The sequence below is a fragment of the Puma concolor genome, chromosome F2, assembly GCF_028749965.1.
Source record: "Puma concolor isolate L17-30 chromosome F2, mPumCon1.1.hap2, whole genome shotgun sequence".
Lineage (NCBI taxonomy): Eukaryota > Metazoa > Chordata > Mammalia > Carnivora > Felidae > Puma > Puma concolor.
In genome coordinates, this window is record NC_141684.1 from 71,254,034 (window position 1) to 71,274,603 (window position 20,570).

Consider the following 20,570-nt stretch of genomic DNA (forward strand, 5'->3'; position numbering starts at 1 on the left):
CACGTATAAAATGTCAAAGAATTAATTTGGTCTGGTAGATTTTAGACTGGTGTTGACTTTGAAATCAGCTCTCATGTTAATTTACCCTGATGTTTTATTTTCCTTAAGACATTAAAAAACTTTGTTTTCATATCTTTTAGCTCCTTATAGCATAGTATGATTGTAAATGGTACCTTTAGAAGGTTGTAAACAGTAATGTCTGATTTGTTCTCATTTTCAACTATAGGTTTCAAGAAATTATACATAAATCAAAATATGGCATACAAACCAATAACAAAGTTCAAGTGTAGCTTAGTTGTCTTAACTGCTGGATTCAGAGCTCAAGCAGCAATTCATTAATCATTTCTGAGCACAAGGAGCTTGAACTATTGAACTTCTTTGGGCAAGTTCAGACGTGACTGTTTAAGAGATTCGTGAACATTGAAGCAATGATTTTTTGTTTTGTTATTTTTAAATGAAAGGTTAACTTAGGTAAAGAGACGTTGAAGGCCCATGTGAAGTTAAAGAGCACACTGTTTTCCTACTTGAGTTTTTAAGCATTTCTACATTTTCATGTAGTATGTAAAGTCTTGGAAACTGAGTTATTTGTACTATGGATGAAGTGTTTGAGAATATGTTTTTCCTGGTTTAAAATGTCAAACGAAAAAAAAAAAAAAACTTAAGTTAACTTTGTGACTAAAAATGCAGGCCTTAAAGAAAGATCTGCTTCAAAGCCAACAGTCCCACCGGAAGAAGCTGAGCCATACCCTTGGCTGGGGGAGCAGGTTTCCGAGGGTTCAGGTAAGCTCACCTCTACATCTGACCCGATGGGCCTCGGCCTGCCAGGTGTCCAGCGTGCAGTTTCCAGAATCGTTTTACCCATAATTTGTGTCACAGTGTTTATGCAATAATGAAGTACTTTTTCTTCTTCTCTTCTGAGATTTTGCAGTAAACTTAATGTTTTCTACTAAAATACTCAGGACAATTTTAATTTTTGAGATCAAGAATCCAAGGCCCAGATGGGTGCTTTTTGCCTGAGATGGCACAGTTCAGAACATCCTGAACTAAATGCTAGGTTTCTTGATTCCAGTTCCAGAACTTCTTACAATGAAAGTACCATTAGATGTGTAGTGTTACACGAGTTTTGTTGTTTGTCACATGGTCTAGTAGAAGAGGCCTATGGGCTCCATTCTTTGTAAGACGGGAGTCTCCTTTCTACATCAGAGACTTCCCAGACCTCCATACGATGGTGTGTGAGGCCTGTTTTACATCCACATGAACTCACAGATTAATTTAAATACCTTCTTAAGTCACCCAAGCACCTATGACCCACAGAATGAAAACCCCTAATATCTGTGAATCAATTGGCAAATGAAATTTGAATCCATTACTAGCATTTCCTGTTTATGCTGTGATATTGATTACAAAATTTGCGCATTTTCTGTTTACCTAATAATTCTCCAAAATTTGGTTTCATTTCGCCACCTACTGGAAGTGTTCGGTATGACACTCCATGTTTACTGGCAACTGAAGTGCTGTGGCTGATTTTATCACCGCGGATGAGTAACGTGTGATTTTCTCTTCTCCCTTTTAAGATCAGTATGCTTCTCTGATTTTTTTTTATTTGTTCAAATCATAATTCCAGGAGAATTTACTGCCTCTCTCCCATTTCTTTAGAAGTACTGCAATCCTACCCTAGCTCTGGAGCAAAAGTGCTAATTTAAATGTCTTTGGGTTTAGCATCTCAAACATTACTTTGTACTCAATAAAGTTATACTTTAAAAATCATGCTTCTTAAAGGTAATACCTATTCTGAAATGTTGTGCTATTTCTTTCTGCTTTCTCCTTTCCTTTAAAGTTTATTTATTTATTGGGAAAGGGAACGTGAGTGGGGAAGGGGCATAGAGAGAGAGAGGGAGAGAAAATCCCAAGCAGGCTCTGCACTGTCAGCACAGAGCCCGATGTGGGGCTGGAACTCACGACCTGGGAGATCATGACCTGAGCTGAAACCAAGAGTCAGACACTTAACCAACTGAGCCGCCCAGATGCCCCTCCTTTTAAAATTTTTGTTAACGTTACTCTATGTGGAGAGAGAGAGAGACTGTGTGTGTGTGTGTGTACACGCATGTATAAATATATATTATCTGACCAGTTGTCCTAAATCCATCAGTTTTCAGCTCATAATCCTTTTCAACTTCTTGGCAGTGTTTGGTTTAGTTTAAATGTTGCCTTCTCAACCTTTCTCTTATCTAGGTTTTTGGCTTCTTTCTCTTCTATGTCTACCTATTCTACAGATATAAGTACATGCTTCTCATTAAAACCCAATAAAATAAACCCCCTCTCGATCTCTACAGTACTTTCTATCTGGCCTCCGGTCCGTGTTCTTGCCGTACTAGCCAGATTTTTGGAAAAAGAATCTACAGTTGCTTTCTTTGCCTTACTTTCCACTCAGTTGTTAGTTCACTGTAATCTAGCTTCTGCCTCTACTAATCCTCCCAGAGGAAAGCAGGAGCCTCACGGAATCATGGAAAGATGAAACAGCCTGGTGCACTCACCAAGTTCAAAGCCAGTGCTGGTAGCTGGTGATTCTGGGGAGGCATGTGAGAGCTGAATTGCGGAGATCTTGTATTCTGTTCCAAGGAGTTAGATTTTCATCTGTTTGGGCAGAGGAAGCCACTAAAGGGTTAAGCGAAGGAACAGGGCACTATAGTCCACTTCTGTTACTAATATTATATTCTATGTGGATGCTGCTGTCAGCAGTTATAAAACCGGGAATTGGTTAGGAAGCTGTCATGGGTACTGTGAGAGGTGAGGGGGGAGAAATAGAGATTGGCAGGCCCTTCTGTAATTCTATGCAAATGTGTACACAAATGCTTTGTGACATACAAACGTCTATAAAAGTAGGAGGTACTTCTTGTGCTTCAGGAATGGTTTACAAAACCAGTGTGATTAGCATAGTAGGTTGTTAAACTTTTTTCCTACCTGACGTTCAAATGAGCTTACTCTGTTTTTGTCATTGAGGATTAACTTGTCAGTATAACCGCTGTGGTTGGCATTATTTCACGTGACAGAGTTTGTGATGCCACGTCTCGCCAACTTCAGTTTTCTGAACATGGATGTTTGTTACACAGAAAATTTATAATAGTGTCAGTGTCGTTATGGCTTCTTGTGTGTGATGTTGTAATAAACCTGATAATCCAGTACGTGCCGTGGTGTTGTCAGAACGTCGTTACTGATATTGTTCATTTTTGTAATTTCTGTCTGTTTGCATCTGTGGATCTGACTGTCAGATGGGCTTCTCCAGAGCTGCAAGGATTATCAGTTACAACGTTGGGTCTTCCTTCAGCTTTGGGGAGTGGTCAGCCAACCCTGCCCCTCTCCGCCCTCATACCAGCCTGGGGCCTCACTTGTCAGGGCAGACGGTGGCCGACCATGTACTTCAATGCGTGGTGACCTCGTCTTCCCCATTTGCATCTTTATTTCCCAGAACAACCCCCCCCCCCTTTCTGAAAGCTTTGCCCATCCCATTTTCTTCATTTTATCATTACTGTGAATTTTGTTAGTTAGAAACTGAAGGAATTCTGCGTGGGGAGGTTTTTGTTTAACATTTGTATCTGCTGCCAAAATGAAACCAATCTTACATATTTACCACGTTTGCCAACATGGAGAAAAAAGTGGTAAACTGATACAAAAAGTTAGCATAGTTGATTAACCAAATATCTTCAACTGCATGTGTCTACATGGATGTCATGTTTCACGTTCTTCATTCATGTCTAGAGTTTTTCTCCTGAGTTATGTTTTGTAATAATTTCAGGACCTCAGAATATTGACGATGAAGTACAAGAACAAATTCAGTCCCTTCACCATGAGGCAGTGTATACAGAACATGGTATGAATTAAAATCTGTTTTCTCATGAATTGCTTGCTGACTAATGGTTAATTCCATAGGTGACTTGGACTTTATTTTTAAATGTGAATAAGTGAGTGTTTTTTTTTAATTACTAGAGGGCAAGTTGTTTTTAAATGTTTTATTTATTTTTGAGAGAGAGAGGGACACTGTGAGTGGGGAGGGGCAGAGAGCGAGGGGGACACAGAATCCGAAGCAGGCTCCAGCTCTGGGTTGTTACCACAGAGCCCAGTGTGGGGCTCGAACTCCTGAACCCTGAGATCACGACCTGAGCAGAAGTCGGATGCTTAACTGACTGAGCCACCCACCCGCCCCAAGGGCAGGTATTTCTGAAAGGGCACTAGACTCATTTTATTTTACCTCGCCTTACTGTTAAGAAACGTACTGCATAGATTTTAGTAAGGAAATGGTAGGGATAAATGAGACTAAACAAGCCCAGACCAGTGAGACATCAAGAACAGATGGCAGGAACGGGGAGGAGGAAAGTGGAACAGAACCACGCAGGCGGTAATGGGCTATCTGGGTGCTGCCGTCAGCCTAACTGCTGCACGCTTGGGTGGTCGCCAAAGCAAAAGGAGAAACTTTTTAATTATATGCGTCATATTTCCAGAGAGGAAACGAACATGCCATCTACTTAGAGGATACCAAGCGGTATCCTAGCTCTTACATCTCAGACATTTCTTAGGTGCAGTCCTGTACAGAGAATACTAAATGATACTCTCGAAACCCATGTTTTAAGATTTTATGAGACCGTTTCTTGAAACATCCCTTGATAAAAGCAGAAAGGATAACCCCAAGATGTAACTCACGAAGGGGTTTCCAAGAAGACAGAACACATGGTATCCCGATACGGCTAATGGTTTGGTGTGAGCTGAAGAGAGTCCTGAAGGAAAAAACTATGTTTCTTGAAAACAAATGGGGTCCTCTATCATTGAAACTCTGCTTTAGCACCTCTGCTAAACTGTCTTAGTCAGTCTTAGGTGTTTGGGGTTCCACGTAAAGCAGCCCATCCGGTTCCGTCTGTGCTCTGCTGGGGAGATGAGCTTTGGCTCAGTTGTGTAGGTTTTTGCCCCTTGGCTGTTCGAGGTCTAGGAGCCTGTGTCCTTTCATTAGGAGGTTCTCCTCGGCTCGGAGGGTTGCTTTACCCGAGCATGCACCTGCCTCTATCAGCACACACAAGCTTTCCCTTCCTGTGTCTTTTTTTTTTTTTTTTTTAATTTTAACCTAACCTAAGGATGATGCAGTCTAAATAAATAAGTGACTTCCGTCTGATGAGGTAAGTGCTGTAATGGTGAAATGTAAGTGGCTCTGTGCACCTTGCCTAGACTTTGGGGTTAGCAAAGGCTTCTTAGAAGAAGTGACATTCTGACTTAGTAGCTGGAGGATGGAGAGCGTAGGGCTTCGCCAGGCGGTGTGTAGGGCTAAGCGATGGGCGTGGCATGTATGAAAGTCCAGAGGAAAAGAGGATCCCAGAGTAGTTCAGGGTGGCTGGCACACGGAGTTACATAGGTAGAGAGCGACTGAGAAAGGGTGTTTGCACTTGATTCGGAGAGTAATTGAACATTGGAGGGTGTCATGCTTCTGTCTGCAGTGTGAGCACACGTGGAGGGAGCGTGCTGGGGGTGGGGGGTGGGGGGTGATGAGATGGCAGGCTGCACTGGGGATCCAAGGGGCTCAAGATGGTCACTCAAACCAAATTTAGCCACAGCTGGGGAGAGAGAAGTGTGGGCAGACACAGTAGACATTTAGGCAGGTGGGTGTAGGAAGCCAGACAGAAGGGGAGCAGTCAAGTCTCCCGTGCCCGGGTTTCTGGCCCCAAGCCTTCCTCTTGGACTTATTCTCTTTTTATTTAGGAATTCACAGAGGCCGTGGCCGTACATGTTTTTTGTGTTGTTTCTGAGCCTTTGTGTACAGCCCTGTCTCTCCTCTGAGCTCCCGGTTTATCATATCCATTTGCATGTTTTATGGGTGTCTCAGACTCAAAACGTACCTAAGACAGAATTCTCGGTTCCTTTACATTTCATAGTTCTCCCCTCACTGCCCCCCAGATTTCGCTTTTCTTCCACTCTTTTGTATTTTAGGTAATGGTCTCCCCTCCCCTTAGTAGCTTCAGCTAAAAACCGGGGTGTTTCCTTGTTTTCTGTCTCCTCTTCTCGCCTCCTGTGTAAGCCCTGGGCAGGTCCTGCAGGCTTTGCCTCCAGCACGTATCTGGACTGCAGTGTGTCAGCGTCACCGTCCCCTCCTGCGTGACTGCTGCGGTAGCATCCAGTTGGGGCTGTGTTTGGTGTGTGTGTGATGTGCCTTGTGTGGCCTGGTCTTTTTCTCCCCTCAGTTGCTTTTCTTGAGCCCAGACGACCTTCCCTCCTTTCCTTGGCATCCCCAAGTCTGTCCCTGCTTCGGAGCCTTGGTACTTACATCTTTTACTGGCACGTGTGTGTTCCAGTCTTCACATCGTGTCCGACCAAACGTGGCCTCCCTGACCACCTTCTTTGCAGTGGACTCTCTGTCCACAATATTCTGTATTTCATTGTTGTGTTTCAGATCCTGCAGCTGCCATTTACTAGCTGTGTGGCTGTAGCCAAGTTTCTCGTCCTTCAAAGTGGGATATTAGTACCTAACGGCTGCAGAGGGCAGTGCCTCAACTGTAGCCAGCCTTCAGGGAACTGTTTTCCTCATACCAGGCTGTCACTGTGTGCTGTTTACTGGGTTTCCCTACTGAAAATGGGGACTTTCCATTAAGCAGCGGTGACTGAGAGAGCTAAATCCTGCTCACGTAAAAACCATGCAGTTGCACTGGGCGACATAAGAGTGAGGAAAAAACAATGTGCTCAGACAGAATACGGAAAAAGGAATATGGTAAAGTCAGTGACAGGAATTGGAATGGGTGATTGGTGTGCGGCAGAAAATTGAAATGAGGAGAACAATGTAGCAGGCTGGGATGGAAATACAGAAAACACATAGTGTGGACATACATGGGCCCACGTAGTTCAGTGACGCTTGAGAGCATTGCCGGGTCATACTGAAAGTGAAGGAAGGAAGCCCTCCTTCCTGCAGTGTTTGAGGAGACCTCAGTGGCAGCAGAAATAGTAATATTATTACAATGATGATGATAAAAATAATGATGCAACAAGAACAATAACACCTAAATGCTTATTATGGGCTAGGCAGTTTTCTAAGTGCTTGAGTCCTCATGACGGTGTTACATGTAGGTATTATTATTTCCTTTTCATAGAAACAAACCCTGAGGCACAGAGTAGGTAAGGAACTTCTCCGGGGTCGCACAGCTGGTGTGGCAAAACTAAATCTGGACTCATATATTCCGGACCTCACACTCCTAACCACTGTACTGCCCTGCCCAGCTAAGTCGCTTGAGTTGTTTGCTTAGAGCGTTATGTACAGGACGTTCTGTGCTTGAAGCCCTGTCAAGTTACCGTTGGGGGAATTTCTTATACCATACTGACAAGCTAAACCACATTGCAGCAGGATAATGTAGCATATCCAATATCTACACAAAAGAAGCAGAACAGTTCAGTGTGTCATCAAAGTCTCAGAAGAGAAAAATGGGCATTTCTGCATAACTTACAGGCTAAACATAGTAATCTTTAGATGCAAAGTATAATACAGGTGACCTAACACGGATGACCTGGCATACGGTTTAGAGAGGTGTCTAGCTGTTCTTTGCAATAGAATATTTGTATGTAGTTAGTTAAGATTGTTACATGGAGTTTTATGCCATTTCTCAATGAGAGAGGTCACAGGGTGACCTTTTCTCTAACCTAGTGATAAATGAAGAGGCAGATATATTAATAATTGTGAATTCATTTATTCAGTCATTAAATATTTACTGAGCATTTCCCATGGCTAGGCATAGGCCCTGGATGCTGGGCATACATAGTAAATAAAATAGAGGAGGTCTCTGTGCTTGGTGAGCTCATGTTCCAGTGAGAGCAAGGTCTGTCCCCCACTCAGGTGGACGAGCACTTGACCGGAGTGAGGACAGAGCTTCAGAGTGCGCAACAGCATGTGCCGTGGACCAGACGGGGGCTAGGGAGTGCCCGGCAGCAGGAGGGGGCATGTGTCTGTGTCAGCTGCTGCCTGTGGACCCTCGTGGCGGACCCGTGACACTTTGTTCATTATCATTGTTCAAGGAGACGATGTGCAGCAAGAAGAGGAGGGACCAACCAGAAAACCACTGCTGGAAGATGATGATTTCCTTATAGGAAGTGACGCAGATGATAGATTTGAGCCTCTGGACGCTGGAGCATTTCATGAAGGTAGAACACATGTCTCTGGTTTCAGAGCAAAACACGATAGGCAATTTTCATTATGATTATTGAAGTTTTCATGAGTATCTTTAGTTTTTTATTATGATTTTTTTTAACATTTATTTATTATTGAGAGACAGAGACAGAGCATGAGTCGGGGAGGGGCAGAGAGAGAGGGAGACACAGAATCCGACGCAGGCTCTGGGCTCTGAGCTGTCAGCACAGAGCCTGACGTGGGTCTCAAACCACAGACTGAGAGATCATGACCTGAGCTAGGGTCGGACACTCAACCGACTGAGCCACCCAGGCACCCCTTCATGAATATCTTTAAAACAAATACTTAATTTTGATCTGGTTTGTATATATACACATACATATACATATACATACACATACACATACACATACACATATACATATACATACAAGCACATATATATTTTAACGTTATTTTTGAGAGTGGGGTGGAGGGGAGCAGAGAGAGAGAAAGAGAGGAAGAATCTGAAGCAGGGTCCAGGCTCCGAGCTGTCAGCACAGAGCCCAACGCAGGGCTCAAACTCATGAACCGTCAGATATGACCTGAGCCAAAGTCGGACGCTTCACCGACGGGGCCACCCAGGCGCCCCTATATGGTTTATTTTTAAGTTGAAGCTGAAAAGTTCAACGAAAACTAATCCTCCCCCCCCAAAACAAACAACTAATTTTTCCTCTAAAATAAATATGTATCCCAACTTTGAGTCAAAGCACTTTTAAGGAAACTGCCAGGATATACGAATTCTTTATAGAAAGTAAGTGAAATACTTTAGCATGTTACTTTTGCTGTATACTTCTTCCTGGAGTGTCGTGTATTAGAAGAAATTCAGAAAATTGATGAAATATTTTACTTGGCTGTCTGTCACAGGCTCTTATTCTAACATAAACTCCATAATCACAGTTTATAGAACACAGTTCTTAGCCTCTAAACCAGGCATTGACAACCTTTCTTTGTAAACAGCTAGAGGATCAATACTTTAGCCTTTGCAGACCATGTAGGCTTTATTGCAACTATTCAGCCCTGCGGTCATAGTGCAACGTAGCCCTGAACAGTATCTAAATGGGTAAGTATGGCTGTGTTCCAGCAAAACGTTATTTGCAAAGTCAGGAGTCAGGCTTGCTCTGAGCTACAGACCGCGATTTGGTGACATCTGTCCTGTATCAGTATCTTAAGTTAAATGCTGGCTAAATGCCAGTTGTGTAATTCTGGATCATTGTGTAATTCTTGGATCATTTGCAGAAGGCAAATTAGACCGTCGCCATTCACTGTTGCCCTATAGAGAGAAATCATTTCTGTGATGGTGAAAACGTTTCTTCATAGATTTTGTGCTCTGTTATGCCTTAATGTGACCCTACTGCAATTACTTGAAGCCTTGTTAAACAAGTACACATGTTTTGTTCTCACGGTATCTATTTTCTGTTCTTTTTTCTTAAAGTAACCCTTTAAGACTTTAATGAGTTCATGAAAGATTTTTTTTAACATTTTTACTTTTTTTTTTTTTTTTTTAACTAAGCTCTATGCCCAATGTGGGGCTTGAACTCATGACCGTGAGATGAAGAGTCACATGCTCTACCAACTGAGCCAGCCAGTGCCCTGAAAGATTTTAATCCATAAGTGTGGTACTCTGATTGATTGATGTTGTTTTACTTAGCATATGTGAACATACAAATGATATAATGGCATGTCTATAATTTTATACTTAAAAGGAATCCCCTGAAACATCGTTTAAGATGCATGTTTCATTTCTGAAGAGTCAAACTGAAGAAAAAGGGCGACAGCACCCGCCCCAGTCAACCATATAGCGCATCATGTCCCGCCATATAATAACCATCAGAGTCCGTGGTTGAGTTGCTTTAGGACCCAGGCAACAACACACGACCACAAGCCACAGAGGATCTGGATCAGAGGTGTCTGGCAGGGTTCAGGGATTAGCCAAGCCTAAATCGAGTCTTAACAGGTAGGCAGACTGTGAGAAACAAATAATAAATGAAATCCATAGCAGCAATCAAGGTAGGAAGGTCTAGAACCATAGCCACAGAACCATGGATTCAAAGAGAGAATGCGAATATGCTCCACATAAGGTTGACTGATATGCCTACCCATGGTGTTCAATCTTAGATGCAATTCAGATCACCTAGAGAGCTTTTAAAAAGAATACTTGTGACACACTCTACACAAAGTGAATTGTAATGTTTGGGGTATGGGGCCCCAAAAATGGATAATTGTAAAAGGTCGCCAGATCATATCAAAGTACAGCCGGGAGCGAGTGAAAGTGTGGCCAGGCTGTTTATTTTTTCACATCCTGTTCTGCTGGGTATGAACAAGCTCAGCCTTGCACACCTGTGCTCATAGCCAGTGGGAACCAGGTGGGGCCATAGCCCTTGTCCAGGCTGAAAATTGAGTGGAGGGATAGCCTGGTCACAATACAATTGGTAAATGGTTCCTAGGACTTTTTTAAAGCATAAAAGTAAAGTATATCTACTTTTCACAACATTCAATGTATTGGGAAACTACTTTAGAAGCAAGAAGTTCTTGATTTATCAATGAATGTATTTCCAGAAACTTAACATTCGTGCCTATTGTCAAGGTTGGAAATACACTTTTCCATAGAAGTAATGTTACCAGTGATGGTTTGGTTTCCATACCAACCTGCAAAATTGTATATAACACATAATTTTCTGTGAAAAATGTACACTCAAAATGCTTTTGAGCTTGTATTTGAATTCAGCCGCACTGTGCATCAAGAATAGGCATTTATAGACCAGCTTTAGAACTTTGGACCTTTAGTTGTCACGTCTGTTAAAATTTCTCTGGGAACAAACAGTGTTTCTAACTGCTGAGTAGGGATGCTGATAAAATGATTTCCACATTTCCCTGGTATCTGTTGCTCCCTCCTGTCTTTGGCCAAGATGACTCAGGAAGATTAACAGGTCCTCGGAATTTGTCCTTGTCTTAGATGCTGCTTATATAACAGATTTCAGTTAAGACACTCAAATAATCTGAAACATAAGGAACTTGAGATTTTTGAGGTTAGGAGTTATAGATTGGGGGTAGAAAGAAATACTTCTAAAAAGTTTATAAATTGAGAAAACCTTACTTTCTGACTTTATCTTAATTTGGAACATAGATTCAGTGTGAACTTAAAAGTTGTTTATTGAAAGTCTTCCGAAATTAAAAATATTTATACCTTGTGTAGTTGTCGCATTAACAAGGGTCACAGGAGTAGTGAGGACCCTGTGTTGGTAGCACTTTGCTATTGGGGGTGTGAGGGTTCAGTTAGGAACACAGTTGCCCTTCAGCTCCCCGTCTTAGAAAGTCTCCTCCGTTCTTCCTTATGTTCCCATCTGTAGACAGTGTGCTTTTGCTCTAGAAAATAGGACACCACAGTGAAATGTGAAGTAGACTAGGAATTCGCCCCTTTCCTGGGTCCATCCTTGTCCCTGTGTTTTTCTGTCTCCTCATTAGTCCAGGTTATGGTGGTATTGAGTGGATTGAAGAGAAAATGTAGGCGTTTCTAAGTGTAGTTCTTGTGAAAGATAAAGTGTTTAGCAGACAGTTAATAGGTATTTTCGTGTTCTATTTTAATATTTACTTTCAAAATAAAATCAATGATAAGCATAGATTCAGAATATACATCTGCGGAATATATACGTACAGTTTTATGAAAGTAGCACTATTGATTTGATGTTCTTCTTTCCAGAAATTGAAGATAGTTACCATGTAGAAGAAACAGGTGAGATTTAAACTTAATACTATTCTTTTTTTTTTTATTAGAATGAGTCTTTTCCTGTAAAAGAACATCATGAGAGAATGTATTATCTATAATTATTATTGTATTTTGTAATATATCATAAAATATGTGCAATATATATATAGCTAATTGTTATATATAGCATATATGTATTGTATCATAATTTCATATATATGTTTCTTTGTGAATCTAGTTTTTGTGCTCTTGAAGTCTGTTTCCTGAGGATAAATTCCCAGTAGTGGGATTACTAGGTCAGAAGATACAATAGAAGTACATGTTTTGTAATCTTAAGTTACAAAGTCCATGAAAGGTCAGAATTGTGTAATGTCACTGGTCACACGTGCCCAGAAGATATGGCCGTATTGGAGATGGGCATCTTTTGGTAAGCCTGTGTTGGCCAGTTTTTCTTCCAGTGTTGAAGTAGATCCCTATTTCTGTGCTTGAGGACCATGTCATATTGTTGGCTGTCACTTAGGACCTATATTGCTCAACAATATAAATCTGTAAATACTAGAATTATATTGCAGTCTGGGAGTACTCAGGTCTTAAGTTCAAGTGTAAGGGGCTAGGAAATGTTTGTATCCCTATTCAGGCACACTCTGCGGCAGGTGCTTGCTGAGTGCACGGGAGGAAGGCTCACCTGTACTGCTAGGTCTGTGGTCTCTGTCTGTCTGTCTGTCTGTCTCTGCCTCATTAGTCTTTTGCTGAATACAGTTGATATGCATAATTTAAGTGAGAATATTAGCTTCACCATTTTGGTTCGATTAGAAACCCATTGATGATGGGTCCTGTCTTATTCAGCTTTCTATTAGGCATCTAGCAAAGGTAGTACCTGGGTGTTCCATGAGTGAATATAAATGGGAGCATCGTTATAAGGTGATTTTATACTTCTGTCATTACTAGATATTGTGCTTTTCCTATTTTGAATATCAAGGGTAATCCTTCTTTAGACACATTTGAAGTTTCCTCATCATTTCTTAATTTATAGCTTCACAGGTCTATAACCAGGATATGGAGGAGATGATGTACGAACAGGACAATCCAGGTTTGTGATATGTGTTTCTGTGTGAAGCACTGGCCAACGCCATTTTCCCCCAGGCTTAATGATTCACTCTGATTCAACTCCGAGTGCTCTTTGTAATACTCATAACAATTCTTGATTGCCCAGACATTTATGGAAATTTCTGAACATAGTTTAATATTACCTGCACGAATGAGGAAACAAGGAGATGTGTGTTTCAAACCATCGTTGGGATTCTGCTCTTTGTAGACAGGACGCTGGAAAGGATACTGGGACGTTAACGAGGCAGTGTGGTGTGGTAGAGCCGGGCTGGTTCTGCTCCTTCCCATTTGTGATGAGGCAAATTATGGAACTTTATTTGGCTTAAACTTTGTTGAATGATAATGAGAATACCTATCTTACACAGTTGTGAAGATGAGAATTAATCTGTAAATACCTTAGAATGGTGTCTGGTAATGTGTTCGGTTTTTTCATGTTTGGCAGAGGTGTGTGTTTTTTCCTTTTAGATCCCATGGAACCAGTAGCAGGCGGCGAGGAGAGAACATACCACGATGCAGGTATCAGATGAATATTTTCATTAACGGTAAACATCTCTTCAGGCTTTACAGTTGCAGTGCTGTGGTAACACGGTGATTTTTCTTTCAAAGGTGTCAGAGGAGTAATTTTCACACCTAATACAAGTCTTTTTGCTTTGTAATGAGATTAGATGATTAAAAATATATCAGGCTTTCATATTTTGCCTCACCCACACTGGCACCGCAAAATAGGATGTTAATCATTAATGCTCCTTTTTGCGTATTGTGCTTTCTGCCGGTTTGACGGATTTTTATGAAAATAATGTACTTGTCATTTTGTCTCGTTTTTGGGCAGAGGCACTGATCACTGACTGCAGACATTAATATTGCAAGGAATAGAATTCCGTGTTTGAGATTAAGTTGTGTTTTTTAGCTAAGCACTGACACTGAATGACTCATTTAATACTTACTTTGATTTTATTCTCTTTTTTTGCAGATGACATTACATACCAAGACTATGATGAACCAGGTTTGAAAACACTTCTTTTTTTTTTAATTTTTTTTTTCCTCTGGCTGAGTGTTTATTTTGTCAAGTTGGTTTCCATACAACACCCAGTGCTCATCCCAACAGGTGACCTCCTAGATGCCCATCGCCTGCTTTCCCCTCCCTCCCACCCCCCCATCAACCATCAGTTTATTCTCAGTCTTTAAGAGTCTCTTATGGTTTGCTTCCTTCCCTCTCTAACTTTTTTTTTCCCCTCCCCGCCCCCCACTGCCGTGGTCTTCTGTCAAGTTTCTCAGGATCCACGTAAGAGTGAAAACATACGGTATCTGTCTTTCTCTGTATGACTTATTTCACTTAGCATAACACTCTCCAGTTCCATCCACGTTGCTACAAAGGGCCATACTTCATTCTTTCTCCTCAGATTCGTGAAAACACTTCTTAACCTTAAGCCATCTTCTTGTTTTAAAATAAAGTCCAAGCTTGACGGTAGAGTGTGGAGAATAATGTTTTAAGCTGCAAATACCACAACTTAAAATACCCAAATGAATGGTAGTTTTCAAAGAATTTACTTGGGGACACCATTTACCCCCTCCAGTAATTCTGCCATTGACTAAATAATTTCTTAAACCCTTTGCAAAGTCGCCCTAGGAAGCAGTTAAAAATTATGCATGAAAACTTACCTCATTACTTTATATTATATTACTTTATAGTCATAGCTGTCTTTTGACGAAAGTACGTCTTGTGCATGGAAAACTAGTCAGAGTTTAACTCCTCTAGCTGCCTCTACCAAGTGATCCCATTCTTAGAGTGACGGATCTACTAGCATGAGAAAGGTACAAAAAAATTTCATTGCAGGCTTAGCAGTGGTATGAAGAGAAGAGTCCGGGCACGTTTGTGGTGCGAGTAGCACTGGAGTCGGATTTAGGCCGTTGTCGCTGCTTCTGTTGCCCCCACACTTCCCATGCTGTTTCATTAAACTCCATGAAGTAGACTCTATTTTTGCTACTTCCCAGATGAAAGAAATAAGGGTCAGAGAATGTAAATGATTTGCCTAAGTTCATGGTGAATAAGAAATGATAAAACCAGGGGCGGACGATTTTTATTCCACCACCTTCAAGGATGGCTCTATCAAAGGAAAGAAGTCAGTTGAGTATAACCAAGACGATAAAGAAATGTACAGTGCTCAAAACATGGAGGACTTTCCATGTGCTGGACAGTTTGGGGGCTTAGCATTTAAATATGATCAACAGAGAGTCCCTACTCTCAAGAAATTTGTGGTCTCGTGATAATTGGTGATTCTCAGTTGAAGAAAACTAGGAACAGCTGTGTATAAACCTGATAGGCTAATTTATTAAGCATATGTATTAAAGGTTTGAGGTCCTACTAAGATGACCATTCACAGTGGCTATTTCTAATGGGATATGGATGATGCCACTGGAAGAATGCTGGGTTCTGTCTTTAAGAACTAATATTTTTGTTAGAAATTAAATAACTTGGCTGCTATGATTGCATTTATATTTTCTTTTCAGTTTTGAATTTGAAGGAGAAAATAGGAATTTGGAAATTAAAAGTTACATGTAGAGATGTGACTTGAGATACTTTTCTAATTTCTGCCACTCATTATAGTGTTTTTCTAAATATGGTAGAAGGAACATGTTTGGAAGGCATTTTGCAGACTAGATCCAGAGACCCTTAAAATCAAACTTGAAAGAAGTGTAAAATTATATATCATGCTGATGAGAATGCTATAACAATACATGTATTTTCTTAGGCAGAATATCAGAATGAGTATAATTTAAAATGGTAAGAAAAAGTAATAAGTATGACCTAAGAGGTCATCAAGATTTGGTGAGATACTTTGGATTACCTGGCTATAGAACGTAAACTTTTCAAACAATGGATTTAATAGAATAGAAGATTATTCGCTGTTCTAGAAAGATACCTTTGTCATTCAGGAACCAGACTAGGGAAACCAAATAAACATGTGTAACTGAAGCTGTAAGTAGGGTGAAAACAAAATCATTTTTCATTGGGAACCCAGAATACATTGTGTATTAAACTCCCCACATCTAGACCCTGTGGCTTATGAAAGCTGGGGAGGGACCCAGCTGTCCACATAAAAACATTTAGAAAGCATCAAGCCTATATCAGATATACCTAAGAAATGACATCTTACCATCTGATTGATTGATTCATATCCTGCATATGTATTAACTGCCTTATGTCTAGAACATAGGACACTGGAGCAGTTCTGGTGAAGAACACACCCATGCTCCATATAACTATGGACCCTATATTTTAGCGGGGAGTAGAAATTAAACAAATAACTTCAATTTAGTATTTTGTTGCAATTGTGCTAAGTGCTGCTAAGAACAAGTATGGTGTGTAACAAGAGCATATAGTGAAGAGACCTACCTCGTTAGCGGGCCAGGAAAGGCTTCCTTGAAGTTTGAGGTGAAGATTAGAGCCTTTGACAAGGGAAGGGGCAGGTAACTAGAGTGCCATAGGAAGCATCCGAGGTGTCTGGAGTGCTGGCAGTAAGGGACACAGGCTGAGATTGCAATATGTCCCGGCTGCAGAGAGTGCCTATCAGTAATCAGGGATGGTCACCTTCCCGTAGGGCATTGTTCAAGGCACTGTAGAATCGGATGCGCATTTTGTAAAGATTGATCAGTCTGACATGCAGCAAATAGACTGGAGAGAGACAAGAGTGGATATGGGGGACCGGTTAGTTTAGTGTGCAATTATCCCAATCTGATCTTGCCCTGAGTCACATCTCTGCCAAAAGAGGAGTCAGAAGAGATGAGTTATAGGGAAGGGATGGTCAGCAGCATCTCGTGCTGCTGGAGACCCACACGAGGTGAGCACTGAGAAAACATGCATCGGAACTAGTACTGCAGCAGCCTCCCAGTGACCTCGGCAGGAGCCATTTTCCATGGACACAGGTGAACATGGACAGACAGAAACCAGGGTGATGGCAGTGAAGTTTTAACCAGGGTGATGGCAGTGAAGGGAAGTGGACAAGCTGAGACATGTAAGGAGATAAAATTGACAAGGAATGTTGTGTGGGTATAGCTGGGGGAGGAGAGCAAGGTGTCAGGAGCCCCATCCACCATTCTGGCTTGTGCCCTTGATGGATGGCTGTATTCCTAAGACAGGTGAGACTGGAAAATAGGAACGGACCAAGAGGCCACGAGTCCAGTCTGTATGTGTTGATAGTATATGTCAAGATATCTGGGGGAGTATCTAATAAGCCTATTGATGGTGCTTTGATCTCAGCAGAGACCTCTAATTTGTAGTAGTGAGTTTGGGAATCATGAGTCTATAAAAGGTCATCAAAGCCGAAGGCTGAGGTCACTTATGGAGGGAGGACGGTGTGGGGAGATGGGAGGCTCTGTGGGTGACCTTTGATGAAAGCCAGCACTGAATGCCGAGTAGGACAAGGATAATTGATGAAGAAGATTGAGAAGGAGAAAGGAAAGAATAAAAGGAGAACATGGTCACACTGAAGTCCAGGGACAGTAGCTGAGAGATCTAACCTGGAGAGGGTAGAACGTGTCCATTAGATGGAATGAGGTGCTCACTGGTGGTCTTGGAAGAGCCTTTCAGGGGTGAGTCAGGGCCCAAGACCTCGTTGAGGAAGGCAGTGAGGGATGAGACAGCAAATGTAAATGATTCTTTGAAGAAATGAGATGGTGAAATGGAGGGAAGAGAGGGAACGGAGGGGAAGGGGCTCAAGTAAGCGCTTTTTTTCTAAGTTGGTGGAGACTGGAGCATGGTTAAATATCAACACAGTTCAAAGTGACAAAGCAAGCGAACGTTCACGGCTCCTTTGCCCTACAAATACCACCAGGAGGACAGGAGGTGATGTATTAAAAATTGGCATCCCTTACTCTACCCCAGCACTGAGAGTACTATCTGAAAGATAGTAGGTACTCAGAAATTTTTCTATAGTAGATGGTCAAAAGGAATAAAGAAAATAGTAGAAAATGGTAGAAAATAAGGAAGCTCATTCTCAGTGAACCAGAAAATTTGAGGCATTTTGGAGAAAGGAAAAAGCTGGAAAAAGCTTGACTGAAAAGGCTGTGACCCAGCTGAGCCCGAGAGAAGTGGCCGAGCCTCCTTTGCAGCAGAGCTGAGAGCCACTGAGCCCCATGCAGGTGAACAGGAGGAGGAGGGAGGCAGTGAGTTCAGGGCCTGCCCGCTGAACCCTCGCTCGGAGGGGCTGGCACCGGGAGTGTTTGCCCTCTGCCCCCATGGAAGGTCTGAGAGTTGTTCCCCAAACAAAGGGAAAAGACATGAAAAAAATGGAGAAGAGAGTGCCGTCAGGAAGTAAACGACTTTTGGATCTTGGTGATACCACCAGTGATTGGGAAGAACCTTAATGTCCCCCCTTTTATGTGAAGAAAGCTTATGTAATTGCCCATCTCCTCTGGCTAGAAACCCTTCCCTACCCTCCTCTGCAGCCTGCCGCTTCCCAGTGATTAAGCCCTAGGGGCTCAAGGACGAGTTAGACATTGTCTCTGCTCTCGATACCATACAATGACTGTTGTCTTATAGTGAGAGTTATGTAGTCCTAAAGGATTATTTTTTCTGTGTATTTTCTAGTATACGAGCCGTCAGAAAATGAAGGGATAGAAAGTTCAGGTAAGCTTTTTCTCTAAACAGGTGTTTCCTACAAGTCAGCCCCACCCCCCTTATATTTATCAAATCTCAGATAACTTGTAGAACAAAGACAGATGTAGTAAGAAATACATTTTTGGGGCGCCTGGGTGGCTCAGTCGGTCAAGCGTCCGACTTCAGCTCAGGTCATGATCTCACAGCTCATGGGTTTGAGCCCTGTGTCAGGCTCTAGGCTGACAGCTCAGACCCTGGAGGCTGCTTCGGAATCTGTGTCTCCCTCTTTCTCTGCCCCTCCCCCACTCATGCTCTGTCTGTCTGTCTCTCTCTCTCTCAAAAATAAATAAACCTTTAAAAATTTTAAAAAAGAAATATATTTTCAAGTCTCCAAGGGAGTAATTGGATATTGCCAATGTATTTGTTTCCTATTTATGGCAAGTTTTATGTCATCAGGAATGATATTAGCCTATTTGGTATATTCTTCTAATGTAATTTAGGGATTAAAGTTGATATGCTAATATAAATACTTGTGAGTCTCTCTATATAAGAAGCCCCATTCTAAAATTAGCCAAATTTAGGTATCTGAGTAGAGATAAGCTAATTTAGGGATGTAGTGTGAGTTAATGTAAAATGTGTGTTTGTGTTTTTTTTAAGATAACGCTGTGGAAGATTCAAACGTAATTTTAGAAGGTAAGTTTTACAGAGATCGCTTTACTTTTTGTATTAAAATTACGTTCATGTATTCAACAAGTGTGCCTTGAACACTTGGCTGTCTATATGGTGCTCGGGGCTAGGAGGACCAGCCTGAAAATGGACAGAATTTCTATTTTCTGGGGTTGGCATTCTGGTGGTCAAACGTGATAAAGTAGGCAAAGGTTATGAAAAGTGCAACAACAGAGATAAAAAACAGGATAGCACAACAGAAAATGAGGAGGGTTAGTCTAAATAGGGGAGGTGATTTGTTCAGAAGGGGTTAGCCTTGGGCAGGGATGGGTTGAAAGTTGGGTCCTTTATGTTGCTGTACAGCTGGACAGACTCTTTTGGAAAGTGAAGGGATTGTTTCTGAAAAAGTAGAATTGATGCATATATTACACGGTGGTGCCTTGACGCCAGCTAGAGTTACAGAGATTCCAACAGTTCGCAAAGTTCTTTCACGTATGTTATTGCAGTTCCTTACAGTGGACGCTGAGGAGGAGGTGGGATAAATATCTTTGTGCTTTTTTAATAAGTGAAGGGCTGACATGGGAGGGAGGTCAGTGGCTGGCTCCACGTCAGGCTGGAAGTCGCTAAGCTGGTATTTGACCTAGGCGTGGGGCCTGTAGTAGACTCTGGAGTCCATGGGCTTGAACGGCAGGAAGTTGCCACCGGGAACATGTAACGGGGAATTTTTACAAGTTAGTCTTAGAATTCATTCGTGAGCCACTGATTGTCAGTTTTCAGATGAAATGTTACGGCACTTGAGCTTGGTTAGGCAGCATCTCTAATAGTACAGTTGACTGAAATGGGAGAAGATAGGGAGGGGTGGAGGCAACGTGGAGATACGAGAATTGCCCTCGTTGTTCACCCACCTGCTGTGGAGGCACTGCGTACACGCAAATTCATCTCCACGTGGCAGGCTGGGTTGCCTTCAGATTTGCTCCTCCCTCCGATTACTCTGTTCTCTCTGAAGGACATAGCCGAGTCTGGTTTTTATTCAGTTAGAATCAGCAAATGGAAACCCCACATCCCTAGGAAGAACTTTATCCATCCCACCCCACATATATTGTTTTATATAGGAGACAAAACATCACAATATGCATGTTGGCCCTGCCGTTCCTGTATTAGAAGTACAGTCTTTCCAGAGACGTTTCAGGCATTTTGATAAACCAGGAGAGGACATGGCAGGGACTGCTAAGGGAGTTCCTTCTGGGGGTAGTGGGGCTCTGGACTGTGCACCTTTACCCCAGCCTGTAGTTTCTGTGCTCCTGTGGAAC

At 42.0% G+C, this 20,570-nt stretch overlaps 1 protein-coding gene across 4 annotated transcripts in view; it reads left to right on the top strand.

Annotated features, from left to right (window-relative positions):
* Positions 1 to 20,570, top strand: part of ASPH (aspartate beta-hydroxylase) — a 222,155-nt gene that overhangs the window by 71,403 nt on the left and 130,182 nt on the right. For 3 of the 4 annotated variants that reach the window (XM_086695807.1, XM_086695804.1, XM_086695805.1), the window contains 9 exons: positions 688 to 780; positions 3,794 to 3,868; positions 8,035 to 8,160; positions 11,886 to 11,918; positions 12,925 to 12,981; positions 13,464 to 13,514; positions 13,969 to 14,001; positions 18,586 to 18,624; positions 19,252 to 19,287. In XM_086695807.1, the coding sequence (XP_086551933.1) occupies positions 688 to 780; positions 3,794 to 3,868; positions 8,035 to 8,160; positions 11,886 to 11,918; positions 12,925 to 12,981; positions 13,464 to 13,514; positions 13,969 to 14,001; positions 18,586 to 18,624; positions 19,252 to 19,287 (543 nt within the window). The remainder of the gene's footprint in view (positions 1 to 687; positions 781 to 3,793; positions 3,869 to 8,034; positions 8,161 to 11,885; positions 11,919 to 12,924; positions 12,982 to 13,463; positions 13,515 to 13,968; positions 14,002 to 18,585; positions 18,625 to 19,251; positions 19,288 to 20,570) is intronic. The other variant, XM_086695803.1, reaches the window with a different exon arrangement.